This window comes from Prionailurus bengalensis, chromosome C1 (assembly GCF_016509475.1).
Source record: "Prionailurus bengalensis isolate Pbe53 chromosome C1, Fcat_Pben_1.1_paternal_pri, whole genome shotgun sequence".
Lineage (NCBI taxonomy): Eukaryota > Metazoa > Chordata > Mammalia > Carnivora > Felidae > Prionailurus > Prionailurus bengalensis.
Window position 1 is genome coordinate 134944157 of NC_057345.1, and position 22626 is coordinate 134966782.

Sequence of the window (22626 nt, forward strand, 5' to 3'; positions counted from 1 at the left end):
TGAATATTTCTGACTCCATCTAATGGAGCTAATACAATTTCTGTAACCCATAGTTATTACAAAGTGAAATTTGTAGGGTTTCTTTATTGTACCTGGAGGAGGGCCTCCCATATGCCCATGGCAATTCGATAGTGGCAGTGAGTAGGAGCAATTCTGAGTGAGTCACTGGGGCAATTCAAGCTCACAACCTTGCTGCCCACACACCAGAGCTGCCATGTGATACGGGAGACGGTGGGCAAGCAGCATGTCTCACATGCTCCTCCCGATTAGGAAGGACGCCGGGCAGGAACAAACCTGCCATACCCCATCGGCCTGATGGGTGGCAGAGAGAGGGGTCGCCTGGCAGGAGTCAACCGCAATGAACTAATTTGTATTTGGCAGGTAATAAAACACTGGAAAGTTCTTTGCTTTCCAGCCACTAGTCTTGTTTGCTATGTAATCCTCTTTAAATAGGAAATAGAAAATCATTTGCTAGGAGATGTTTGTTTGTTTTTAAATAGAAGAGCAAAAGGTAGCATTTGGCTTGTCCCTGATAATCACAATAGTCTTTATCCCCAAGTGGCCTGCTGGTTTTGGAGTCTTGGTGCGGTCCAATCTGTAAACTAATTATAAATAAATTAAAAATGTATCTCGGTCGTTTGTGTTTTTAATTTAAACTGTCTCAGAAATTTGTTCTAGGCTTTTGTTTTGTTTTTATTTGGGGCCTACAGTAAGGTTGAGATAATCTTTTTAAGAAAAATAAAGTACCCCTAAAGGCCAGGCACAAAACACCTCCTATCCACTCACAGGGACTTTGTCTTCCCTTTGAATGAGTTCTAAGGGGGGAGTCAGGAAGGGAGGAAAGTCACTTGTCTGGCAGGTTGAGCTGCCAAGATGATCTTCGTCCTGCTGGGTGAGAAGAATTCCACCTGAGCCGGAGTTTATGTGAATGTTCTGGGATGACGGGAGAGATTAGATTAGATTCCACATTAAAGCTTTGGTTTATTTTTATCTTATATTTTAATCTCCTTGTACCAGTACCAGGAAATATAATTATCAGCTACTTAATTTTATACAGGTGAAAGAAAACTTTTCAAGTCAGCTTGCTAATCGCTAATCGATTGCATGCCTCCAGTTCAACCTTCAGAGTTGTAAACTGACAATAGATTTTACTTTTAGAAGACGTTCGTTAACGTTTTTTGGCAGCCCCTATTTATTACTTCTGGCCCCATTTTCAATGCTCTTATGGTTTCTCCCAGGCACTCGTCTTCAAAGTGAATTCAGGGCAGGAACTAACTGTGTTTTGTGGTAACGGGGAAGAGAATTACAGATTCATGTTTGTACTGCATGAATTGTCGTGCTAGTCAACTTCTTGGATACATTTCTAACCAAGTATTAAAGGCCTAGTGGGATAGCCCACATTTACCAATTCCAGTCTCAGAGAAACGATATGATGATTGCCAGGCCTTGATTAAAGATGCTGTGGTTTCATTTTGAAAGAGATTTACGCTCAAATTTCTGAATTTTCCTTGCACCCCCTTACACATGTCCTGGTATTGTTCATTGTGCTTCTGGGAAAAAGTCTGTCCTTTCCTCCAAGGGGTCAGTAGAAACAGACTGAGTGAGTGCAGAATGTGGTTTAAGAGAGTAAATGGCATTTTAATCTTTATAGGAATGATCTTTGAATGTTAATGCAGTGGTAAGACAAAGCAGCAAAGTAGCTAGGAGCAGGGCTTTGAAGTTCAACCACATCGGACTTCATTCCAGTCTTGCTGCTTAGGAGCTGACAAAGTCATTCGACTTCTTTGCACTTCAGAGTCCTCATCTGTAAAATGGGGATAGTGATATCTGCCAACAGAATTAAAAGGGAATGGAATTACTTAACAAAAGAAAAGATTAATAGTAGCCATCAATTAATTATTATTGTCTAATATAGTATACTCTATTAAAATATATATATTCTATAGTACATAATACAGGACATAATATAATTTTACCATATTTTTACATCGTATGGATTTTGTGCTTGAACTGATACGGACATGTATAGAAGAGAAAATAATGACATTAACTCAAGGACCATCAGCATGTACAGTCTCCAAAAAAGGAACTATGTATCCCTAGGCGGTGTAAATGGTGTGTCTGATCACCGATAATTCTGAAAGAGAAGCCATTCCTCCATTTAGGGCTCTAGGTGTTACCTCTTGCATGACCATATGTATTTTCCTGGGGCCCTCACCTTCCTCCAGTGGCTCTTTCCCTGTGACTTTCACATTTAATACAGCGTGTCATAAAGCATGCCTGATCCCACAGTCCATGTTTGACTATCTTTCTTGCTGAGGTTCTTTCAGTCTATAACCAGCTCAGATTTGTATCAAAAGCAGCCTTTTTCTGGAAATAGACACAGAATCATTTCACTGGTGTATGTAAATTAGAGATTCATAGGTTCTGAGTCCTCAGTGACCTGTTCAAGGAAAAAGAGGACTGACTTATTCTATTTTGTTTGTTTGTTTTTAATAAGGACATTAAAGAGTAATCTAGTGCTTAACTACCACTGTCACTTTCTAGTAGAAAGGGCATCAAAAAATGTCCCAATCCCAAATCGAGGGAGGACAAAACCTCAGAATGAAATACGGTCTTTACCAAAATGGGAAACTACCCTTCTTCTATGTCTATATACACTGTCTCTGTTTTGTTCACTTCATCTCTGACCAGAGAAAGTTTGGTCAAGACTGGCCAGCCCTCCTGTGAGCCAGAGCATTTGAAAACCACTGGTGTCCCTAAATCCGGATTTCCTGGATTATGAAGAAGAGGATGATGCTCATATTCTCATAGATTTTTTATATATATATTCTGCTTTGTAACTTACCTTAAATTTGTTAACTATTGTCATTGGAAAATACTACAGAAACCACTTTTAGTGGAATGTATAACATATATATATGCATATTTTAAAAGTTAATCAAACTCCTACATAACCTTCACTCAAATGAAGACATGGACTCTTTCTGCCCTCCAGAAGCCCCACCCCTGCCATTTATCTCTATATCATCCAACCTCCTCCCTTCCTACAGAGTTAAACTTCATTTTAGCTATTATTAAATAATTTTGCATTATTTCCCCACCTGTACCAGCTGTATATATAGCCCTTAAGAAATGTGGTTTACTTTGTCTGGTTTTGAATTTACATAAATGGAATCACAGTATATGCCTTTTTTGTTTCTTGCCTTTTTCTCTAAATATGTCATGCTTTTTCTTTCTTTTTTTTATTTTTATTTTTGATTTTTTTGCACTGATCAGAGTGATGTACTTTGCACTTTGTTTCTGTTTTGATAGTGGCTTGCCTAGGATTGCATCATTGATACCTAGCAAAGACTAAAGCTAATCAAATCCTTTATCGTCTTCCAAAATATTACCTTAGTATATTTTTATTTATTTATTTTTTAACGTTTACTTATTTTTGAGAGAGAGAGAGAGACAGAGGGAGAGCAAGACATATCATGAACATGGGAGGGACAGAGAGAGGGAGACAAAGAATTGCAGGTAGGCTCCATGCAGTCAGAGCAGAACCCCACAGGGGGCTTGAACCATGAACTGTTGAGATCCTGACCTGAGCTCAAGGTGGGGCTCAAACTCATGAATGGTGAGATCATGACCTGAGCCAAAATCAAGAGTTGGATGATTAATAGACTGAGCCAACCAGGTGCCCCTAGCTTAGAATATTTTAACACACCTATCCTCTTCTCAACACATATGCTATTGTTGTCTGGTATTTTAATTCTTTATTTTGTTTTGTTTTGTTTTTTTAACACCACCAGATATTATTATTTTTATAGAGTCAATGTTGGTTTATATTTGACCAATATTTGCCATGTTCCTTGCCATTTACTTCTTCCTTCATCTTCCACCTTCCTTCTAGGATAACCGTATATTCTGAGAAATCCCTGTAGAAAGGGTCTTGTAACAACAACCTTTCGCAGTGTTTGCTTGTTTCAAATGTTCCTATTTCTCCCTCATTCTGGTAATATATATATTCTCTCTGGATATAGAGTTTTGATTTGGTAGTTATTTTCTTTTATCACATAAAGTTGTTATTCCAACCTTTTCTGTCATCTATTATTGTGATCAAGAAGTTACCTTAGTCTAATTGCAGTTATCTGGCTACTCATGATATTTTTATTATTACCTTTGTTTTTCCACAGTTTTATTCTTCCTGTATGGATTGTTGAGCCTCTTGAAGTTGTTTTTAAGTATCATTAATATATTTTAGAAAATTATCAGCTATTATTTTCAAGTGAAGCTTTCTAAAAATATTTTCTCTTATATTTTCCTATGCCTCTAGTTAAACCTACATTTAGAGGCTTCCTACTCTATTTTCCACATTTTACATTCTATTTTTAATCTTTTTGTCTTTCTGAACTGAATTTCAAACCACTTCCTTTGATTTATTTTCTGATTCTTTAATCCAATCACCTTTTTTGATAAACATCTTTATTTCAATTATTATAATTTTTATTTCTAGAGAAAGCTTTTTTGTTTACTATGTCATTTGTTATAGTTGTCATCTGCAGATATTTTTCAGGCTCCCTTTTATTTTGTTAAAATTAAAGGCATGGTTGTTTTATATGTCTTGTGATTTAACATCTGAAGTCTGCATCAGTCTGTTTCTGCTGCTTCTCATTCCGTTGCTGTTGCCTTGTGTGTCTGGTTATTTTTGACTGTGTGCTAATCATTTAGTCCTGGGATAAATGTGTCCTGCTCCAGAATATTTTGCATTTTTCTCAAAGGGTCTGGGACACTCCCAGTGATTGATTAGCTCAATCTAAGTTAACAGGTTAAAACTCAAAATTTGTACACATAATAGGAGAGTTACAACTATGCTACTTCTTAGGGACAGAATTATTTTTCATTCTTCCTTTTTTTTTTTTAATTCTGTCACATTGCTCATCTACAAAGACAGTTTTCTTTATAATCCCTTAAGTTGGAGAAAGGGAACAAATTTAATATCGTTTCTCCTTTATTCTTTCATAAGACCACAGGCAGCACCTTTTCCATTATTCTGTGGAGTCAATTGACCAAAGTTCAGATGTACAGTATAAGCAAATGCCCTCAGGCAAAGAGCATTTATGTTGATCTGATGTTCAGCTTTCCTCTCTGCATTCAGATTCCCATTTTCCAAAAATAATTACCCTAGCAGTTTACCACTATCTTATCAACCTTTCAATTTTTTAAAGGTGATTTTAAACAGAAATATTTTATCCAGCATTTTTCATTGTTTTCAGTGGAAAGTTGATCTAAATAGCTTAGTTTCTCATTTACAATCTACCTCACTTTCACTTAAATATGCATTTGGTTAATCAAGTTTGTGCTATTTATATAAGCCTGGTAGGAAAAGACTTCATAAGAATATGTATTGAAATCCTACAATGAACAGCTTGCTCATTAGGGCTACATATAAGGCATAGAGATATAATCAAGATATAGTCTTTGCTTTATAGCATCTTTGCCAAAAAATAGGGTGAGATGAAATAAGAAACATAAAAGAGTTTTTCTGAGATTTAAAGGAGGGAGAGCTCACATCTGTGAAAGATTTGAATTGGGCCTTGAAGGATGGTTATAATTTCAATATGTGGAAATTTGTGGGCAGGGAATTCCAGGGAATTAAAAAATATGAACGATGACATGAAACTGAGAATCAGCAAGGTCTGTGTGCTAAAAAGAGAAATGAGATTTTGGTTTTCTTGTTTGTTTGTTTGTTTTGTTGTTTTTATTTTTGTTGGAAAAAAAGGATTAAAAACCATACCAAGGGCTGGGGATTTGCTACAGGGGCACATCTCTAAGAAGGTGTGTCAGTGTTTTCCAGATACCTTCACCCTAGAATAACAGATCTTTTAATAAACACATACTGAACAGAAGTATGATCCAAGTGTTATGTGTCTTAAAAGGACAAGGTCTATCATGGAAAAAGGTAAGAGAAGAAGTTCATTCTTCTAGGATCATAGCTTCATCCCATTTAGTCCAAGAGAAAAAAAATTGCCTCAAAAGACATCTTTATTATTTGCTTTACCTGTTTAAAGAAGTCCCAAAGAAACAAGAACTGTCAGTTTGATTTATCCTCTGAGGACTGGACTCACACCCCTTGCATGTTTCAGGTACACTTATCTATTTTAGAGTCACTGAAGTATTTCAATCAGTTCCAGCACTTCAAGGACAATTTGCCACCTGGGTACCTGCTGTGCTTTGTGATTTTAGAGCTTCTGCTTGATATGTACTGGAACCTGACTCTAGCCATGGAATGTGACAAATACATATTCCTGGCTAAATATACATATATATATATATGATAGACTGCCTCATGAGGAAAAAAAGCTTTCTAATATAGAGCACAAATTCATTTTTTTATTCTACAAAGAATTGACAACTCCTAACAGGTATCACACAACGTGTTTTTAAACCCTAGAGATATCAGATGAGTAATATATGATCGCTGCACTTAAGGTGCTTATAGTCTGATAGAGGAGACAGAAATTGTATGTAGGTTTATTACAATAAAACATAACTAAAGTGATAAAAATATTTAAAATACATGGTGGGGAACCATAGGTCTAGCTATAGATAGATAATCCTTGCTCAGGGAAATGCTTCTTCCAAGTAATGCTCAGCCTATATATCTCTCCACTGTTCATTCTACAAAATCACTGAGAATCCTTGATGTTTAAGCCACTATGCTAGGTATTATGAAACATACAAAAATGAATCAGAATCAAATCTTTCCCTTGAGGATCTAGAAACAAATAGAAAGTATGCCCATAAATCGAGTAATTGTAGTGAAAAAATGGACATGGGTAGTTGCTCAAAAATGGCATGAATAGAGGCATGAGTTAATTTTATAGTAACTCAGAAAAGAGAGATTGCTTCCAACTGGAAAAGATTCTAAATATATCTGTCAAGGAAGTGAGAGTTGGGCATGTTTTTGAAGGATGAATAGGATTTCGAGGCAAAATGGGGTGAAAAGGACATTTTCTGTAGAAATAAGGGAGTAACCAATGATAAAATATAGGAAATTAATTCCTTTACTGATTATACAGATATGTGTTGATCTTTCGCCTTGCCCCGTGCACTGCATGCTAGTCATTGTTCTTGAAAATGATTCCTGGAGGTTCCCTGAGGCCTAGGGTAGACTTGCCTTAGACCAGACTATTTTGTGTTTCTTCTATGAGTTTCCAGGATGCACCACCAGTGGAAGAATTGCCTCAAAATAAGTTGAGGAACAGCACTGTGGAACAGCAGCACTCAGTTTCATTAGAAAGTCCATGTAGAACCAACTCATGAAAGACCTTGAACAGGACTGTGAAAAGAGATAATTTCATTCTGTAAGCACTCTGGAGCCCTTTGTAACCAATACTAACTGTCCTTATATTAAGACAGATTCAGAGTTTTCACAGATAGGCTTAAGGAATTAAGATATATTTTTTTCTGCTTTAAATTTTTTTAATGTTTATTTATTTATTTATTTTGGGGGTGGGCGGGTAGTGGTAGAGACACAGGGAGAGAGAGAATCCCAAGTAGGTTCCACTCTCAGCATGGAGCCGGACACAGGGCTTGATCCCAGGACCATGAGATCATGACCTGAGCTGAAATCAAGAGCTGAATGCTTAACCAACTGAGCCACGCAGGTGCCCCTATTATTTTTCTACTTTTAACACAAAGAAGATAGGACTTATTAAATTATCTGAGAGACACGTTCTAAAACTCTGGTGAAATAGATGAGAGCCATAAGGCCTGTGATTTTACTGACAAAGAAAATGGCAAAATGGCTAAGTTGTCATCGGTGGGGCCCAATGCATTTATTTAGTGAATCACAGGACATCTGCTCACTCAGAAAACACTTTAAAACCTCATATGTCTTGACCTTTTAATGATAATCTCTAAAGAAGTCCTAGTGTAAAGAAAGCAAGTAGGGCAATTCATCTAAGGAAAACTACGTATATCCTTCCCAAGAACATGGGTGTATCAGCACAGCAGTGAGCACCAGTAGAAAACCTGGACTTATTTTCCTGTGACTCCAGAATATATGTTGGTGTCATACCTACTAAAATAAACACACCGTGGAAAGTTTGTTTCTGATTTAAGAAATTTCTCCTGTCTCCACATCCATCAAAATTTAGACCAAGTGGACCTTACTCTCATCAGTCAGCTGTTTCTGTTATATTTATCACACAATGCTCACAAATCCTAGTTAACATAAACCTAGTCTGACATAAATTCAGAAGCATTATGAACATCTTAGGCCATATTTCTCCCCTAAAACTGTATGGTTTCAAAGCCAGTATGTTCAATATGGAGCCTACATGTTGGTTGCACAGGTAACTTTTAAAAATTTTTTTCTCTATACACTGTACTGATAACTTTTATTTAGAGGCAAACATTGGCATATTTCACTTTTAATGACAGAAAACTTTTCCAAGGCACTTAGTAAACTATTAACTTTTTAAAACCACCCATTCAGCCATAACCTTGAAAGCAAAAAAAAGAGCATTATAAAAGGCCTCATTAAAATAATTTGTTTACTTTTTTTAATATTGTTTACTTCCAATGCAAATAATGAACACAAGCATTAATTAAATAATGCAATACATCTAATGCTCATTCACTGTAGTATGGCTTTAATAACCAAATGGACTTATTTATTGGAGTAAAATGGTGTGATTTAGCAAAAAGATGAAAATAGTTCCAATCAGAAAGCTATTCATGAATTATTGAGTATTCTGTACAAAATGAATATGGAATTACTTTATCTTTGTGAAGTGAGCGTTGAGCCCTTATTCAGTCCCCTGCTCAAAAAGATCATAAACATTGGAGAGACAAACAATAGATCTACCAAACTTGGCCTAACGAATGCATTTTAAGTTTCTGTTTAATATTTTAATTCTCAGAATTACAGTGCTCTGGCAAAGATAGCATGGTTATTATTGGGGCAATTTGTAGTACAGCCACAGACTGCACTATCAAATGGCCTCATCATACCTTTAAAAATTAGAACAAAAATAATAGTCTGAAATCTGGAGGATGATGGGTGGAGATGGAGAGAAAGAAAGAAAAAGAAAGAAATTGAATTCTAGTGTTTTATTAGCATAAACATTATAAGGAAAAAAATGAAATCAAGTGATCGATATTACTATAAATGAAGCCATGTTCTCTGGTTATAATTCTCTCAAGATTTAGCCATTAACCACAATAAATTCTGTATCTTACATAATTTTTAATAACCACAAAAATCTATGAAATTGATAGGATGCTTTATAAATGGATAATAGCTTACTATCCAATAAACCTCACCTTAGGCTCTCTCAGAAAACTATTTTAATTATGAAGTTTGACTCTCTGTGGTTTATCATTTTGGTCAATGCAATACATCTGATTTAGAGTTTGCATTTCTCCAACATAAAATGGACTTGTAGTCCACAGTGCACTTTGAAATAAACTGAATATATGTATTTAGTCTTTCTTAACAGTTCACTACTGAGTTGAAATGCTCTGGGAAGCAGTATACTATATCAGGCAGAATAAGTCAGACCACCTGGACTGGGAATCCCAGGTTCACATTTTATTTGTTACCATAATCCTTGGATATTTCAACTGTAGTATGAGGTTAACAAGAGTCCTTATCTCATACAATTATTGTGAGATTATGTGAGAAAGGTGATACAACTTGCTGGGCACATAGCAATGATAAATATTAATTATATTTATTATTATTGTTGTTATTATTACTACGTGGAAGAATCGAGTATAGCCGTTAAGAGTCTTCAGAACCTGATAGAATAGGATTCAGATGCCCTAATTGTCACTTAAAGGCAGTGTATTTACAATCCTAGTCTTAATTTTTCTTAATATCAAGACTTCAGTTAGGGAAACACTTCCTGCTATCCAAATCCAATCCAAAATCTCTGCAGAACCTCATTTCTTACTCCTACTAAACAGGAAACAGTCTGAAACAGGTATTCTGGTCAGCTTTCTGCTACATGGTGCCTCCCTCATTTTCTGTTTTTGCCAACTCTTAGTGGCAGATGAGGGAAAGGTAGAGAGAATATGAGAAGGTCCCCATGCTTCTTAAAGCCGTAAACCCAGAAGTGCCTCACATCAGTCTTGCTCACATCCCAGTGATGAGAGTGGGTAATGTGGCCACATGTTGGTGCAAAAGGGGCTGGAAATAAAACGGTGTTTCTGGCTGGTAAGCTGCTTCTCTGTGACAACTCAAGACTCCAGCACACATTCTGGTGTAGCACTATCCCTCTCTGCCACAAGGATCAATGATCTTAGCCCTTATTCTATAGGGAAGAAAGTCCAAATTAAGTGTCCAACCTGTATTTGGGAGGCGTGAATCCAGGGCATAGGCGGTGTGGCAAAAAAGGAAGCGAGGCAGGAAATGATGGGGAAGAGTAGAGGAGCTGTGTCACCCAATGGCTGCTACTCTCCCGTGAACCTCAAACAGACTCAGAGAATCACTGGGCAGCTGTACCACTTGACTTAGAAAGAAGCTGCTGTTAGGTAGGCTCTCTGGAGAAAGCATGACACAGTCCGTGGGAGGAAAGATGGGAGCTAGGAGAAGGAATTTATCTGCTATGTTTCATTCCATTTTCTGCTTCCCCAAGTTCACCACCCAGAGTCTTCAATACCTGCACCATATGAACCCTGGCTGTACCCTTGGATGGCTTCTCAGAATGCCAGGTCCTATACTCTATAAAGTGGCATTTTATCTAAATTTGGAAGTGGTTGAGGAGCCAAAAGCCTGTCGCACTCTGGAAGCCAGGAGGGAGGGCCTCCCATTCCAAGATGACTGGTCATCCTCAGGAAGTGGGACCAAATGGGTTCAAACGTGGCTAGTCATATGCAGAGACAGCTAAGGTAGACTGACTGGATGAGGGTCTGGATAAGGGCTCTGAGGGAGCATCTGAGGCACCACAAATGTGCCCCAGCTAGTCACCTTGCAGAAGCAAATAGTTTTTTATATAATGTAAATGTAACACAGTATCAGCATACAACAAAGGTAGACTAAACAGAGACTATTGTATTTACTCTGGCAAGATTTTGATTTAGAACTAAATGCAGTATCTGTTCATTTCTTGAAAAAGAGAGAATACTCTCTCCTCAAAAAACAAACAAAACAAACACATAGCATTCTAGCGCCCAAAGTCACCCACAAAGTTGCTTTTCTGAAAATCTGGTTTGATTTGGTCTTGTATATACTGAGAAATTTCACTGTAGAAACAATTTCAGTTATTATTAACATCATTTATATTCATATACATAAAACTCACATCTTACAATCAAAGTATTGTCTTCTATGTTGACAGCAGCCATACTTTAGACATTAATAAGATCAGGTATCCATTCAGCACTCTTTCCTAAATCATTTTGTCCAAATGAGAATTTATAAGTGAGTTTTATCCTCCTCCATGAATGATTTTCCAGAATCAAAACCAGTTATGTGATAAAACTTAATTCCTCTAAACAGATTTTGTGTTTCATGTTTCAAACTGAGAAGGACAATCTGAGTCTATATTCTGGAATAGCAATTAATCCAAAATAAAAAATGGTAGCTAATAACCTATTTCATAAAATCTGAGCTTTGCCTTTTTTTTTGTAACCTCATCTAGTAATAAGGATGGGATAATCAGAGGTCCAGTGATTTGTTGCTTACTCACATGCCCAATCTTCCTCATGGAAAGTGCCATCAAGCAAAAGAGCATCTGGCCTTTGATATTTTCTTAATGTGCATTAAAAGGCCCCAAATTTCCCATAAAAAGTGGAAAATTTAATCCCAAAGGTTTAATCTAAGAGAGAAAGACAGGGAGAATAACCTGTCAGCTCTTACTAGGGAATAGTAAAGTTGGGCTAAAAGAATAATAAAAATCAGAAGTGGACGAGACCCAGGATCAATTTTTAATGATTTCACATTGCCCCAACAAAGAGGCCTTTATATTTTATTGTCCAGAAGCAGTAACTTTTAAATAATTCTCTTTAAATATTTTAAAATCAGTCATTTATATTTTAAGTTTACCCCAGAAGAGATATGATAAGTACACTCTTAAATTTAAATCTAAATTTAGTTAATTTTTAAAAAGTATATTTTTATAATGATGTACAATATGATCCATTGGCATCATGTAGTTCATTAACAGACTTTTTCTTGTGTTTTATAGCTGTAGAATCAGAAATATGTTTTCTATTAAAGGATTCTTTAATTTCAGCCTTCTTGAATAAAATCTTGATTGTCTTCCAAGTAAATTCGACAACTTTTCTGAAAAACTTATTCTGATGTTTAACAATGTTTAAATACTGAAAATGTTTCCTGCTAATAAAGCTTAGGCCCTAGCATTGTGCTTCAAGCCTAGGTCTTTCTGCTTTAGCTTTGTAAAAATGGACTACTGGGCACGATCATTTTTATATAGTCCTCTGTCAACCGGTCTTAGTTTTGTCTTCTTGAAGCTGATATATTTATTTACTTAAATTTTACTCGAGTTACTTTAACTTCTGAATTGACCCCTAATTCTATCATTTGCTTTGATTGTGCCATAATGTCTTTTTCTATTAAAGGTCGATATGAATGGGAATACTGTGCTTTGATTTTGTAAACTATTAGCTTATACTTTGTAAACTACCTCATTTTGTAATGCAGTATCCTGAGATATATTATTTATTTTTATTTATTAATGCTTTGAAAGGAATCTGGAAAATGTTCACCATAATTCTCAATTGGATAACAAAGAATGGTAACAAAGTATGTTTTAGAATAGGAGAAATAATGGGAGTGACAGACTGGGCTTGCAGAGCTGAAGGGAGAGCTCATGGAGATTATTTTGGAATTACATCATCAAAATGAGCAGGAGTGGAACAAATGGCAGACAAGGAGAGTGGATTGAAGGGAGAGAAATGTGTTCCAGATGAAAGGGTGCAATACAATGTATAGAGTTGTGAAAGCAGGGTGCATATTGGAACTGCCATGGATTTAGCATAGCTGGTTATAGAAAAATGGGGGAATGCATGGAACTCAGAAGGATGGTTGGAAAATGATGAAAAGGAGCCTGTATACCCTACTGAGGGATTTGTACATTATCCTACAGATAATACATTTCCCAGGAAAAAAAAAACATGGTGAAATTTGTGTTTTAGAAAAGAAAAAAAAATTAGTCAAAATGTAGAAAATGAAATGAAATGGTTTTGTCTGGTCCCAGAGGAAACACTGAGAGAATTCACATGAAAGAAAATACGAGCTCAAATGAGGCTGTGGTCATGAGATGGCAGAAGAGAGAGCTAGTTCTGGAATTCAGGCTCTCTACTGTTTGGTTGTAAGTGGTAAAGGAAAGGGGAGAATTAAAAAAGTAGGGAAGGTGTAGTGGATAAAAAGATGATTAACCAAGACAAGCAGTAGAGAAAAGAGAGCAAATCTGAGAAGACAATGGTTTCACTGTCTGTGCTACATTCTAGTGGTAAGTCAGTCAGAAAATGCAGTTCTGGTACATAAGAGGGAGCTGGAGGCCAGAGGAAAAACTGAGGAGTCAACATGTCATAAGTGGTGGATCAGACCAGAGGCAAGACCAAAACCCACTGGAAGCATGTGAAGTATAGGCAATAATGAAGGCCTAGAACAGTAAACCAGATATTAGTGACACTTAAGAGGTGGGAAGAGGGGGGCGCCTGGGTGGCGCAGTCGGTTAAGCGTCTGACTTCAGCCAGGTCACCATCTCGTGGTCCGGGAGTTCGAGCCCCGCGTCAGGCTCTGGGCTGATGGCTCAGAGCCTGGAGCCTGTTTCTGATTCTGTGTCTCCCTCTCTCTCTGCCCCTCCCCCATTCATGCTCTGTCTCTCTCTGTCCCAAAAATAAATAAACGTTGAAAAAAAAAATTAAAAAAAAAAGAGGTGGGAAGAGGAAGAGAAGTCAGTGAAAGAAACAGAAGGAAGAATATAAAACGTGAAATAAAGATTTAGAGTGAAAATGTCTCCATAGCCAAGGGACAGAGGTTTTTAAGGAAAAGGCGCTGAATCTAACAGTACAGAGTTCAAATAGAATGTTGATGAGAGAGAAGGCATCAGATTGTTTTTGTTGACCTGCATGGTTAAAATGTTTTAGATTAGTTAAGGAAAGGAGTAGAAGACTGCAGTGGGTTGAGAAGAGAATGGAATGTGAGCAAGCAGAGAATGTGACTATAGAAAGCTCAAGAATCCTGGCAACAATGGAAAGGAAATAGGTGGGATTGAGAACTAGCAAGGTTGTGGTGGGGTTGATGCTTATATATGTTTATATGTATTTTTAGACAGAAGTGATTTGTGTGTGGCTATGGGTAAAGATAAATCTACTTGAGAGAGGGAGATAAATGTAGAAGGGAGACGACTCAGAAAATGAGGAACAGCATTGGATGAAATTAGGAACCAGAGAGGAAAAGCCCTGGGCTGAAGAATGAGCGTCTCTTCCTGTAAGGCAGAAAGGGACATGCTTTGTGAGTGGATCATGCACTGTCTGGAAATGACAGGCCAAGAGATTTTGATGCTCATAGATACCACTGTCATGACAGGCATGGGAGTTCATTAGACAGGTGGACCAGAATCACAGGCTCAGATCCAGATTTCCAGGAGCCAGAACAGAATATGGGAACTGATAACACTGACAAGGAAGAGATAAGAAATGTTACTTCTTATTTTTGGATCTAGAAACAGTGTCATGTGACCTAGTAAGAGGAAAGGCTAGGTATGGAAGGGAGGTAATGTACTGTGTTGTGATCAAGAACTTGGGACTTGGAGGACAGAGGACAGTGAATCCTTATCTCCTCTCAGGCACTTATTAAGTGTGTGAACTTATGTAAGGCACTTAACCACTTCCTGTTTGAGTTTCTTCACATGTAAATAGAAGGCAATGGTAATGACTGCACAAGACTATTATAAGGGATAAATGAGAAACTGATACAAAGCTTTCAGAGGGTACAATTTACAGGAATTAAAGTTTATGTTTGTGTGTTTGTTCATTTTGATTACCCAGACTAAGAAAGTGGGAAGAATTGTGAATGTTCTAGCTCAAGGGCTGTACGATCTCTGAGAATTAGGAGAATGCCACTTGATGGACCACTGGAAAGGGGTGAAGCTTTGGGAGAGTGGTGTTGTGAGGTAGAATAGAAAGTGACCAGGAGCACATAAAAAGTTTGCTAAGTGTTGATGACATTGGTCTTGGCAATGATTTCATGGTTATGTTAAGTGTCCTTATATATATATGTATAAGTGTACATATATATGTGTGTGTGCGTGTGTGCGTGTGTGTGTGTATATATATATATATATATATATATATATATATATATATATATATATATTTGCTAAGTGGACTTAAAAGCCCAGCTGTAGAAAGTGGCCATTATTTGTAATATTAGTACATTGAGTAGTCAAGTTATTTCTCCAGAATTAGATTAGAGGATATGAGGAAATTGCTAGAAGGAAAAGTGGATGAGAGAGTGAAGTGTGGGAGTGGATCATTGCATGGGGGAGAGCAAGACAGCAAGAGATGGGGGGGGGTGGACACAGAAATGACTGCTGAGTTGGGAACATAGGCCTGTTTGTGAGAGGAAGGGAAACCAGGAAGAGCTGGAAGGATGCACATAATGTCTGCTGATTCCAGTCATGTCAAAAACAAACATAACAGGGTGGGAGTGATGAAAACCCAGAACGTGGGGTTTGTTAGATGAAAAGCAGAATGAAGACTGCTGAAATGGAGAGGAGTTAAAGCAGTGGGCTCGTGAAGAATGCAAGAGATGGGGTGGGTAGGGGCAAGGTGAAGGCCAGGGTCCTGGGAGGTGACTAAATGATCGGGAGAGTTTGGATTGAGATAAAGCCAAGCCAGTGTCCAAGCCGTGGGATTTAGTGTATGATGCTGATGAGGACAGGTAGAGGTGGCAGACCTGCCTGGCGAGAACTCTGGGAAAGCTTAGAATGCTTTTTCCCCATAGAGAGAAAGTCTACAGAAAATTATGTAGAGTCTAAGGCTGGCATGGGATTCTTAAAGGAGGATTCAATATCTTCTTTATCTCTGGAGTCCCAGAGTCCAACACAGTGGCTATCACATTGACATACACTAAGCATGCAGTTATTGTCTATCGTAGGATTCTGTGAAATACTATGTTCAATCTACATGAGTCCATTAAGCTGTTTTCACTTTTCCAGACCCAAGCAAAGACTCCTTAACTATTAAACCAAATATAAATCTTAATTGTTATAACATGGGGAATTTTTAGATGCCCAAACCTTCCTTCCAAAGCACAAAAGCTAGTTGCATTCTTGTATTTTCCTTTCATTTATGAATTCAGCAAATATTCATTGAACGACAATTCTGTGCCAGGCACTGTTCCATACATCGGGAAAAATAGTGGAAGAAAAGGCAAACCAGGCCCCAGCTCAAGGAGCTTAATTTTAGTGGAAGAAAAACAGACAGCATATAAAAATATAAATGTTAATTTCAGTTAGGAAGAAGGCTGTGTTGAAAATTAAAACAAGTAGTGAGATAGAGAATAAGCTAGAACACAGCTCTCTTTTATGTAAGACAGTTAGAGAAGGCCTCTGACAAGGTGACATTTATCTGGGACCTGATGGATAAGAAGGAGTCAGCCATGTGAAGATTGGGAGGTATTCCAGGTAAACAGGTGGTGTAAAGACCCAATGGGAAGATCAAGTTTAACAGAGAAGGACAGAAACAAGATCAATTATGTCCACACTAGAATCTAATAAGAATGTCATATCTTTTCCCAAAAAGTAAAATGTTTTAACATGAATGTGATCACAGTGTAATTTCAAGTTTCAAGGACTACATAGTGGTTAGGAGCAGACTCTGGAGTGACGCTGTCCTCATTTAATCCTGCTCTTCCTTTTCTACCTGTGTTACCTTGGAAAAGTATACCTCAATATTCTAGTATATTATTACCTGTAACATGGTGATAATAATGGTACCTACCTCATACAGTTGTTATAAGAATTAAGTGAATTGATAGTTGTAAAACATTGGGACCTAAAAAATGCTTTTTCCTTAAAATAATTCCATCTTTTTTCTGTGACTATATTATATGAGAAAGATAATCTCTTTTGTTACATATTCTTTTTTTTTTTTTTAATTTTTTTTCAACGTTTTTTTATTATTTATTTTTGGGACAGAGAGAGACAGAGCATGAACGGGGGAGGGGCAGAGAGAGAGGGAGACACAGAATCGGAAACAGGCTCCAGGCTCTGAGCCATCAGCCCAGAGCCTGACGCGGGGCTCGAACTCCCGGACCGCGAGATCGTGACCTGGCTGAAGTCGGACGCTTAACCGACTGCGCCACCCAGGCGCCCCTGTTACATATTCTTAAAGGTTGTTTCTGTTGATTCTGAGTATCCCATAATCATTCTAAGTATCTCATACTCAATTGAGTATCTGATACTCAATTCTGAGTATCCCTGTAGAAGAAGCCGGTTGTTTTAATTTTTCTACATCATAAATCACACGACAATGAACATTGTTATCATGCCACGATAGTGATCACCTGGGTGGCAGATTATGGGTGAACCTGTAAAATTCTTTCACTGACTGAAGCATCTATCTGTAAGAGGAATCCACATCTGGATTGGCTTCTCATGAGATTACTACCAAATAACATAGAAAAGTTATGCTAATCCTGAAAATCATGCTTGGCTTGTACAGTATTTCCCCTTCAAAAGTTTTATAGAGTTGCCAAGAAAAAAAATCTCACAATTTACTATGAACACCCCTGCTCCCATATTACTGGCTCTTCTGAAAAATAGTCTATTTCTATTAAACTGATAGAAGTGGACGCACTGGCTATGAGGCAACAATTGTGAACAGATTTCTTGTAGCATCTTTGCCATTCTTCCATAATTTCATGTTTTAAAGTAAAGTTCGTACTGTTAAAATATTCTCTAAAAATATTATAAGCCTTCTATACTAAACTTTTAAACTATTCTATGGAAAATTGTTTGAGAAAAGTACTGAGTTTATAGAGAAAACTAGAGTAACTCAGAGCATCTGAAAATAGTTGGGGTCTTTGAAATGTGGCATTACTTTCTTTAAAAATAATAAAGAAATTTTCCAAACAAGTAAGCTTTTGTTTAATATATTGAATTCTGCAAATTTAAAGTTAATAATAAATATGATACACTTAATTCAAATTAAAATATGCAGAGGCAAATGTAGACGATATCCCTGTTAATTGATTGTTATCAGTTACTGAAGCTTTTAGGTAACCTCCACATTGTATTATGCAAAAGGAAGCATATGCTATGATCTATTTGGTCTAAATTAAGTTTATTAAATACAAATATCCATCTACTAACATGTATAGTCTTAAAAGTCTGAAGAATGAGCCTCTAAAAGGCACACAGTTGGCACCTACTAAATATTTATTAATTTGGGTTTTTATTCAGCTTTATGGAGATATATAAATGACAACATTATGTAAGTTTAAGGTGTACTTACTGAGTGATGGCTTGATATATGTATATATTATGAAATGATTACCACATTGAGGTTAGTTTACACATCTGTTATGTCACATAGTTAGCTCTGTGTGTGTGTGTGTGTGTGTGTGTGTGTGCGCGCGCGCGTGGAGAACATTTAAAATCTACTCTTAACAACTGTCAATTATACAGTACAGTGTTAACTTATCATAGTGTGCAATTGAGAACTTATTTATCTTATAATTAAAAGTTTGTACCTTTAATCAACCATTTCCCCATTTCCTCAGCCCCTGGTAACCACTCTCTGTTTCTAGGAGTTTTACTTTTTTAGATTCTACATATAAGTGAGATCATGTAGTATCTGTCTTCTTCTCTCTGACTTACTTCACTTAGCTTAACACCCTTAAGGTTCATCCATGTTGTCACATAGAGTAATATTTCCTTCCTTATTATGGCTGAATAGTTTTTCCATTGTGGATAGATATTTATATCTGTATCTATATCTGCATCCACATGTCGTTTTCTTCATCCATTCATCTGTCAACAGACTCTTAGGTTGTTGCCATGTCTTGGCTGTTGCAAATAATGCGGCAATGATCATGACTGGGTAGATGTCTCTTTGAAACTTAAAAAAAAAAGAAAGGCTTTATATTATAAATATGTATAGCTGCTAACTCAATAAACTTTTATTTTTCCTGACATGCATCACCAATGATGTATGCTTTTTATTCTTATGTCAATTTTGTTTATAGAAAACTGGGCACAAACCAGAAAGTGTGGATTTGTGTGGAGCACATATTGAATGGGCCAAGGAAAAATCAAGCAGAAAGAATGTCTTTCAGGTAAGAATGCTGCATTTATTAAATTTATTCCTATTCCTTCTAAATCTGAGCTTTCGATATGATACTTCCTTGTTGTGATGTTTTTATGTGCATGAACTAGTTGTTTGAAGGTCATTATGAAAAACTGATTTCTCTTCCTTCTTGAATTTTAGTTTGTTTTGTTGCTTTTCCCTGGTTACTGGTTGCTCTCTAAACAGAAAATATATAGTATGCGTTGATTAATTCACCCAAAGTCATTGACTGTTGCATTGTATTTGATAGTTGTTTGGGGTTCGAGCCTAGAGTGTTTGACTTAAATAGATATAGAACTTTCAGACATACACAAAATAACATTCACTAATTATGATAAACTTTTTGCATTCGTTTCCATTCCTGCTTATAGTTATAAATTACATTTACCAGTGTAATTTAGAGGGATGGAAAGAGTTGAATAACTATAGAAATTGGATATTTTTGTATTGCATAATTTAATTTTTTGGGAAAAAATAACTATGATTAATAATTTCAGTCATGTTCCTTTGAATGAAAAGAACCTGATGAGATTCTTGAAAGAAAGGAAATGAGAAAACTTAATATTTCATATATGATGTTACTAAAATCCCTTTGGCAATTAATAACTTTAAATTATGGAGGTTGATCTTTTTCTGTATTTATATGAGATTTAACTTTTATATTTCCAAAGTAACTAATAATTTTCTAGGTATATTTAGAATTTATATCATTTAGTAGCCATGGAACTTGATTATTATAATTACTAGATTAAATGTCTTCTAAGGCCATTTTGACTCTTGAAGAAAGGTCGGTTCTGTTTTTAAATGTATCACTGAAGTTAATATAGTGGGTCGTATACAAGTGTAGATAGGTGACATATCCTAGCTGAACTCTCAGGGGAGAGAGAAACTGATCTCTGATTCTGCATTTCCTGGATGCTTATCCAGGTCTACCGAATAAACTGGACCCATGTTAACATTTCTAGAATAAATTATTTTGCATTCTACTTTTAGTCTATTCAGGCATTCATTTTTCATATGCTAGAGATTATTTCTTTTTACCAAAAGAGAGAAAGAAGAAACAAGAAAGAAAACTAAACCTACTTGCCTAGAAATCAAAGGACTAAAGCCAAAAGTGATTAAAGTGTGGATTTACAGAATCAAGGAAGAAAAATAAATTTTGGTTTGAAGTGAGGAATTGCAAATCAGTGATATAGTCTGTCTCCCAAATTTCTTACTCTTTTTGTTATTATGCGATAAATAAAAAATTAGAGGTTATATTTCTAGCTTCTATGATAAGCTAAATGATCAGTATGAGTAGCTCTGAACCAGGTTGGGTGAGTTAAGTGGTGTAGTTTTATTATGTATTATGAGCTTAGCATCCTAGTCTCTATGTCATAAACTAAAGACATTAAAATTTGACATTGACATAATTCTTGGACAATAAAAATTCTTGGAGTTGGTCTAAGGTAGCCTTTTAACTTCCTTCTGTTAATCTTCTGAGAAGTTAAGTAAGATCACAAAAGAGGAGAGTCAGGCATGTACAATGTATATAAGACTTCCAATATAGAAGAAAAATATTTATGCATAATTTTACATAGCTTTGTACATAATATACATAGATATATATTTAAACCACTGTATTGATGATGTGTATGATGATGTGTATTAATGACATGACATCAACCTTTCCTGAATATGACTGACTGCCTGTTGATAGAATTTGTCCTTGTTTTTCATATTTCTTAATGTAGGTACTTCCAGAGATATTTTAAAAAATTCTCACTTTTGGTAGCTTTTTGGTGAAAATATTGCCAGCTACTTTTGTTTGTAAGGTACCTGAGCAGTTTCTGGGGCTCCAGGGTTCCTTTTTCCAGCTTACCTCTTTTTGTCTTGTATCTTTGTAGTTTAGAGAAACAAGAAAGAGTTGATTATAAAGATGCTGTGAATAACAAAGCTAAAGAAAGATTCCAGTTTCATTTCTTGCTTCATTCTTTTTCGGGTGAATCATGTGGTTTTCTCATCATGCTGCTATCTTTTCATCACCCAAACACATGAGTTTAGGAAAATTTACTAATACATATCCATAGATACAGACTATGAGGGCAAACCCTTTGAGAGGAACAGTATAAATAGGTTTTATAGTTCTGTTGATGAAAAAGCATAGGGAAGGATTTGCCAGAGAGCTAAATCTAGATGACTAGCATCAATATTTGATTAGATACATTAGCTGGTCTAACTCTCAAATGATCAGAATAAACATGATTATATCTCAAAAACATGGTATTAAGGCATTGTTGGGTGTTTGAGTGTGTGTGTACAAGGGTTTCATTACCTACAGAATAATGAAGTGTTTCTTCCTGACTAAAGCAGACCATCACAGCTTCGGCTGATGTGCTACATCAGAAATAGCTTTAGAATTCCAAGTTTGAATTAAGCTTGGTGTTCAATCTCAGTGTATGAATTATAGATTACAGATAGCGAATGACTATTGAGATTTTTGGTTCAAGAAAAATCAAAGAAGAGCAAAATTAGAAATAATTTAAAATTTGAAAACTGTCTTTAAAAAGTTGATGGATTAGCAATTATATGCCACATAATTACACCGTCTGTAGAGAAGTTGAACTTAACATGAATAGGAAAACAAATAAAAAAAATTATGTGCCTGAAAGACTCAAAAGCCCACATGTGTGATGCAAAAAAAAAAAAAAAAAAAAAAAAAAAAAGGATTTAATTTGTCTCCTTAGTTTGTATATGCCCTTAGGACATTTAAGTTGTTCATTTTCTTTTTATATTATAAACCAAATTTCCTTCATAGCCAAAGTCTTATTAAACTAGATTCAGTCTTATGTGATTGGTACATGGTGATATAACAATGACAATATTAATTATGTACTAAGGTTTGGTGTCCAAGAACTCTCAGTAAATCTGAATGATGCTCACTGACTGAGTTCAAGAACATCTGCCTATTTTATGATAGAATAGTCTTTGGCCTAATTGGTACTTCTTAGTGGTAATGACATATTTAAAAAAATCATTAGCAGCTTCTATATTGAAGTACATATAGATAAGTCATTGTGTGTTTCAAATGTATAAATGTGATATCATGTATGTGTGTCTCTGTATATACCCGCGTCCTCTAGCTCAGCCTTAGGAAATAGAATGACCATTTCTGTACATGTGCACACAAACACACAAGGTCATGTTGTACTTATAAAAGGTCATACAAATTCTAAGTCATATTAGTTAATGTTCATTGCTGCTAACTTTTGTTTAATTCCGCATTTAACATAATTTTCAAGGACCATCACAAGTTTGGTAGAGCTT

General features: G+C 36.1%; 1 protein-coding gene across 1 annotated transcript in view; it reads left to right on the forward strand.

Annotated features, from left to right (window-relative positions):
• Positions 1 to 22626, forward strand: part of ARHGAP15 (Rho GTPase activating protein 15) — a 620330-nt gene that overhangs the window by 107814 nt on the left and 489890 nt on the right. The window contains exon 6 of the mRNA XM_043576628.1: positions 19220 to 19309. Coding sequence (XP_043432563.1) covers positions 19220 to 19309 — 90 coding nt within the window. The remainder of the gene's footprint in view (positions 1 to 19219; positions 19310 to 22626) is intronic.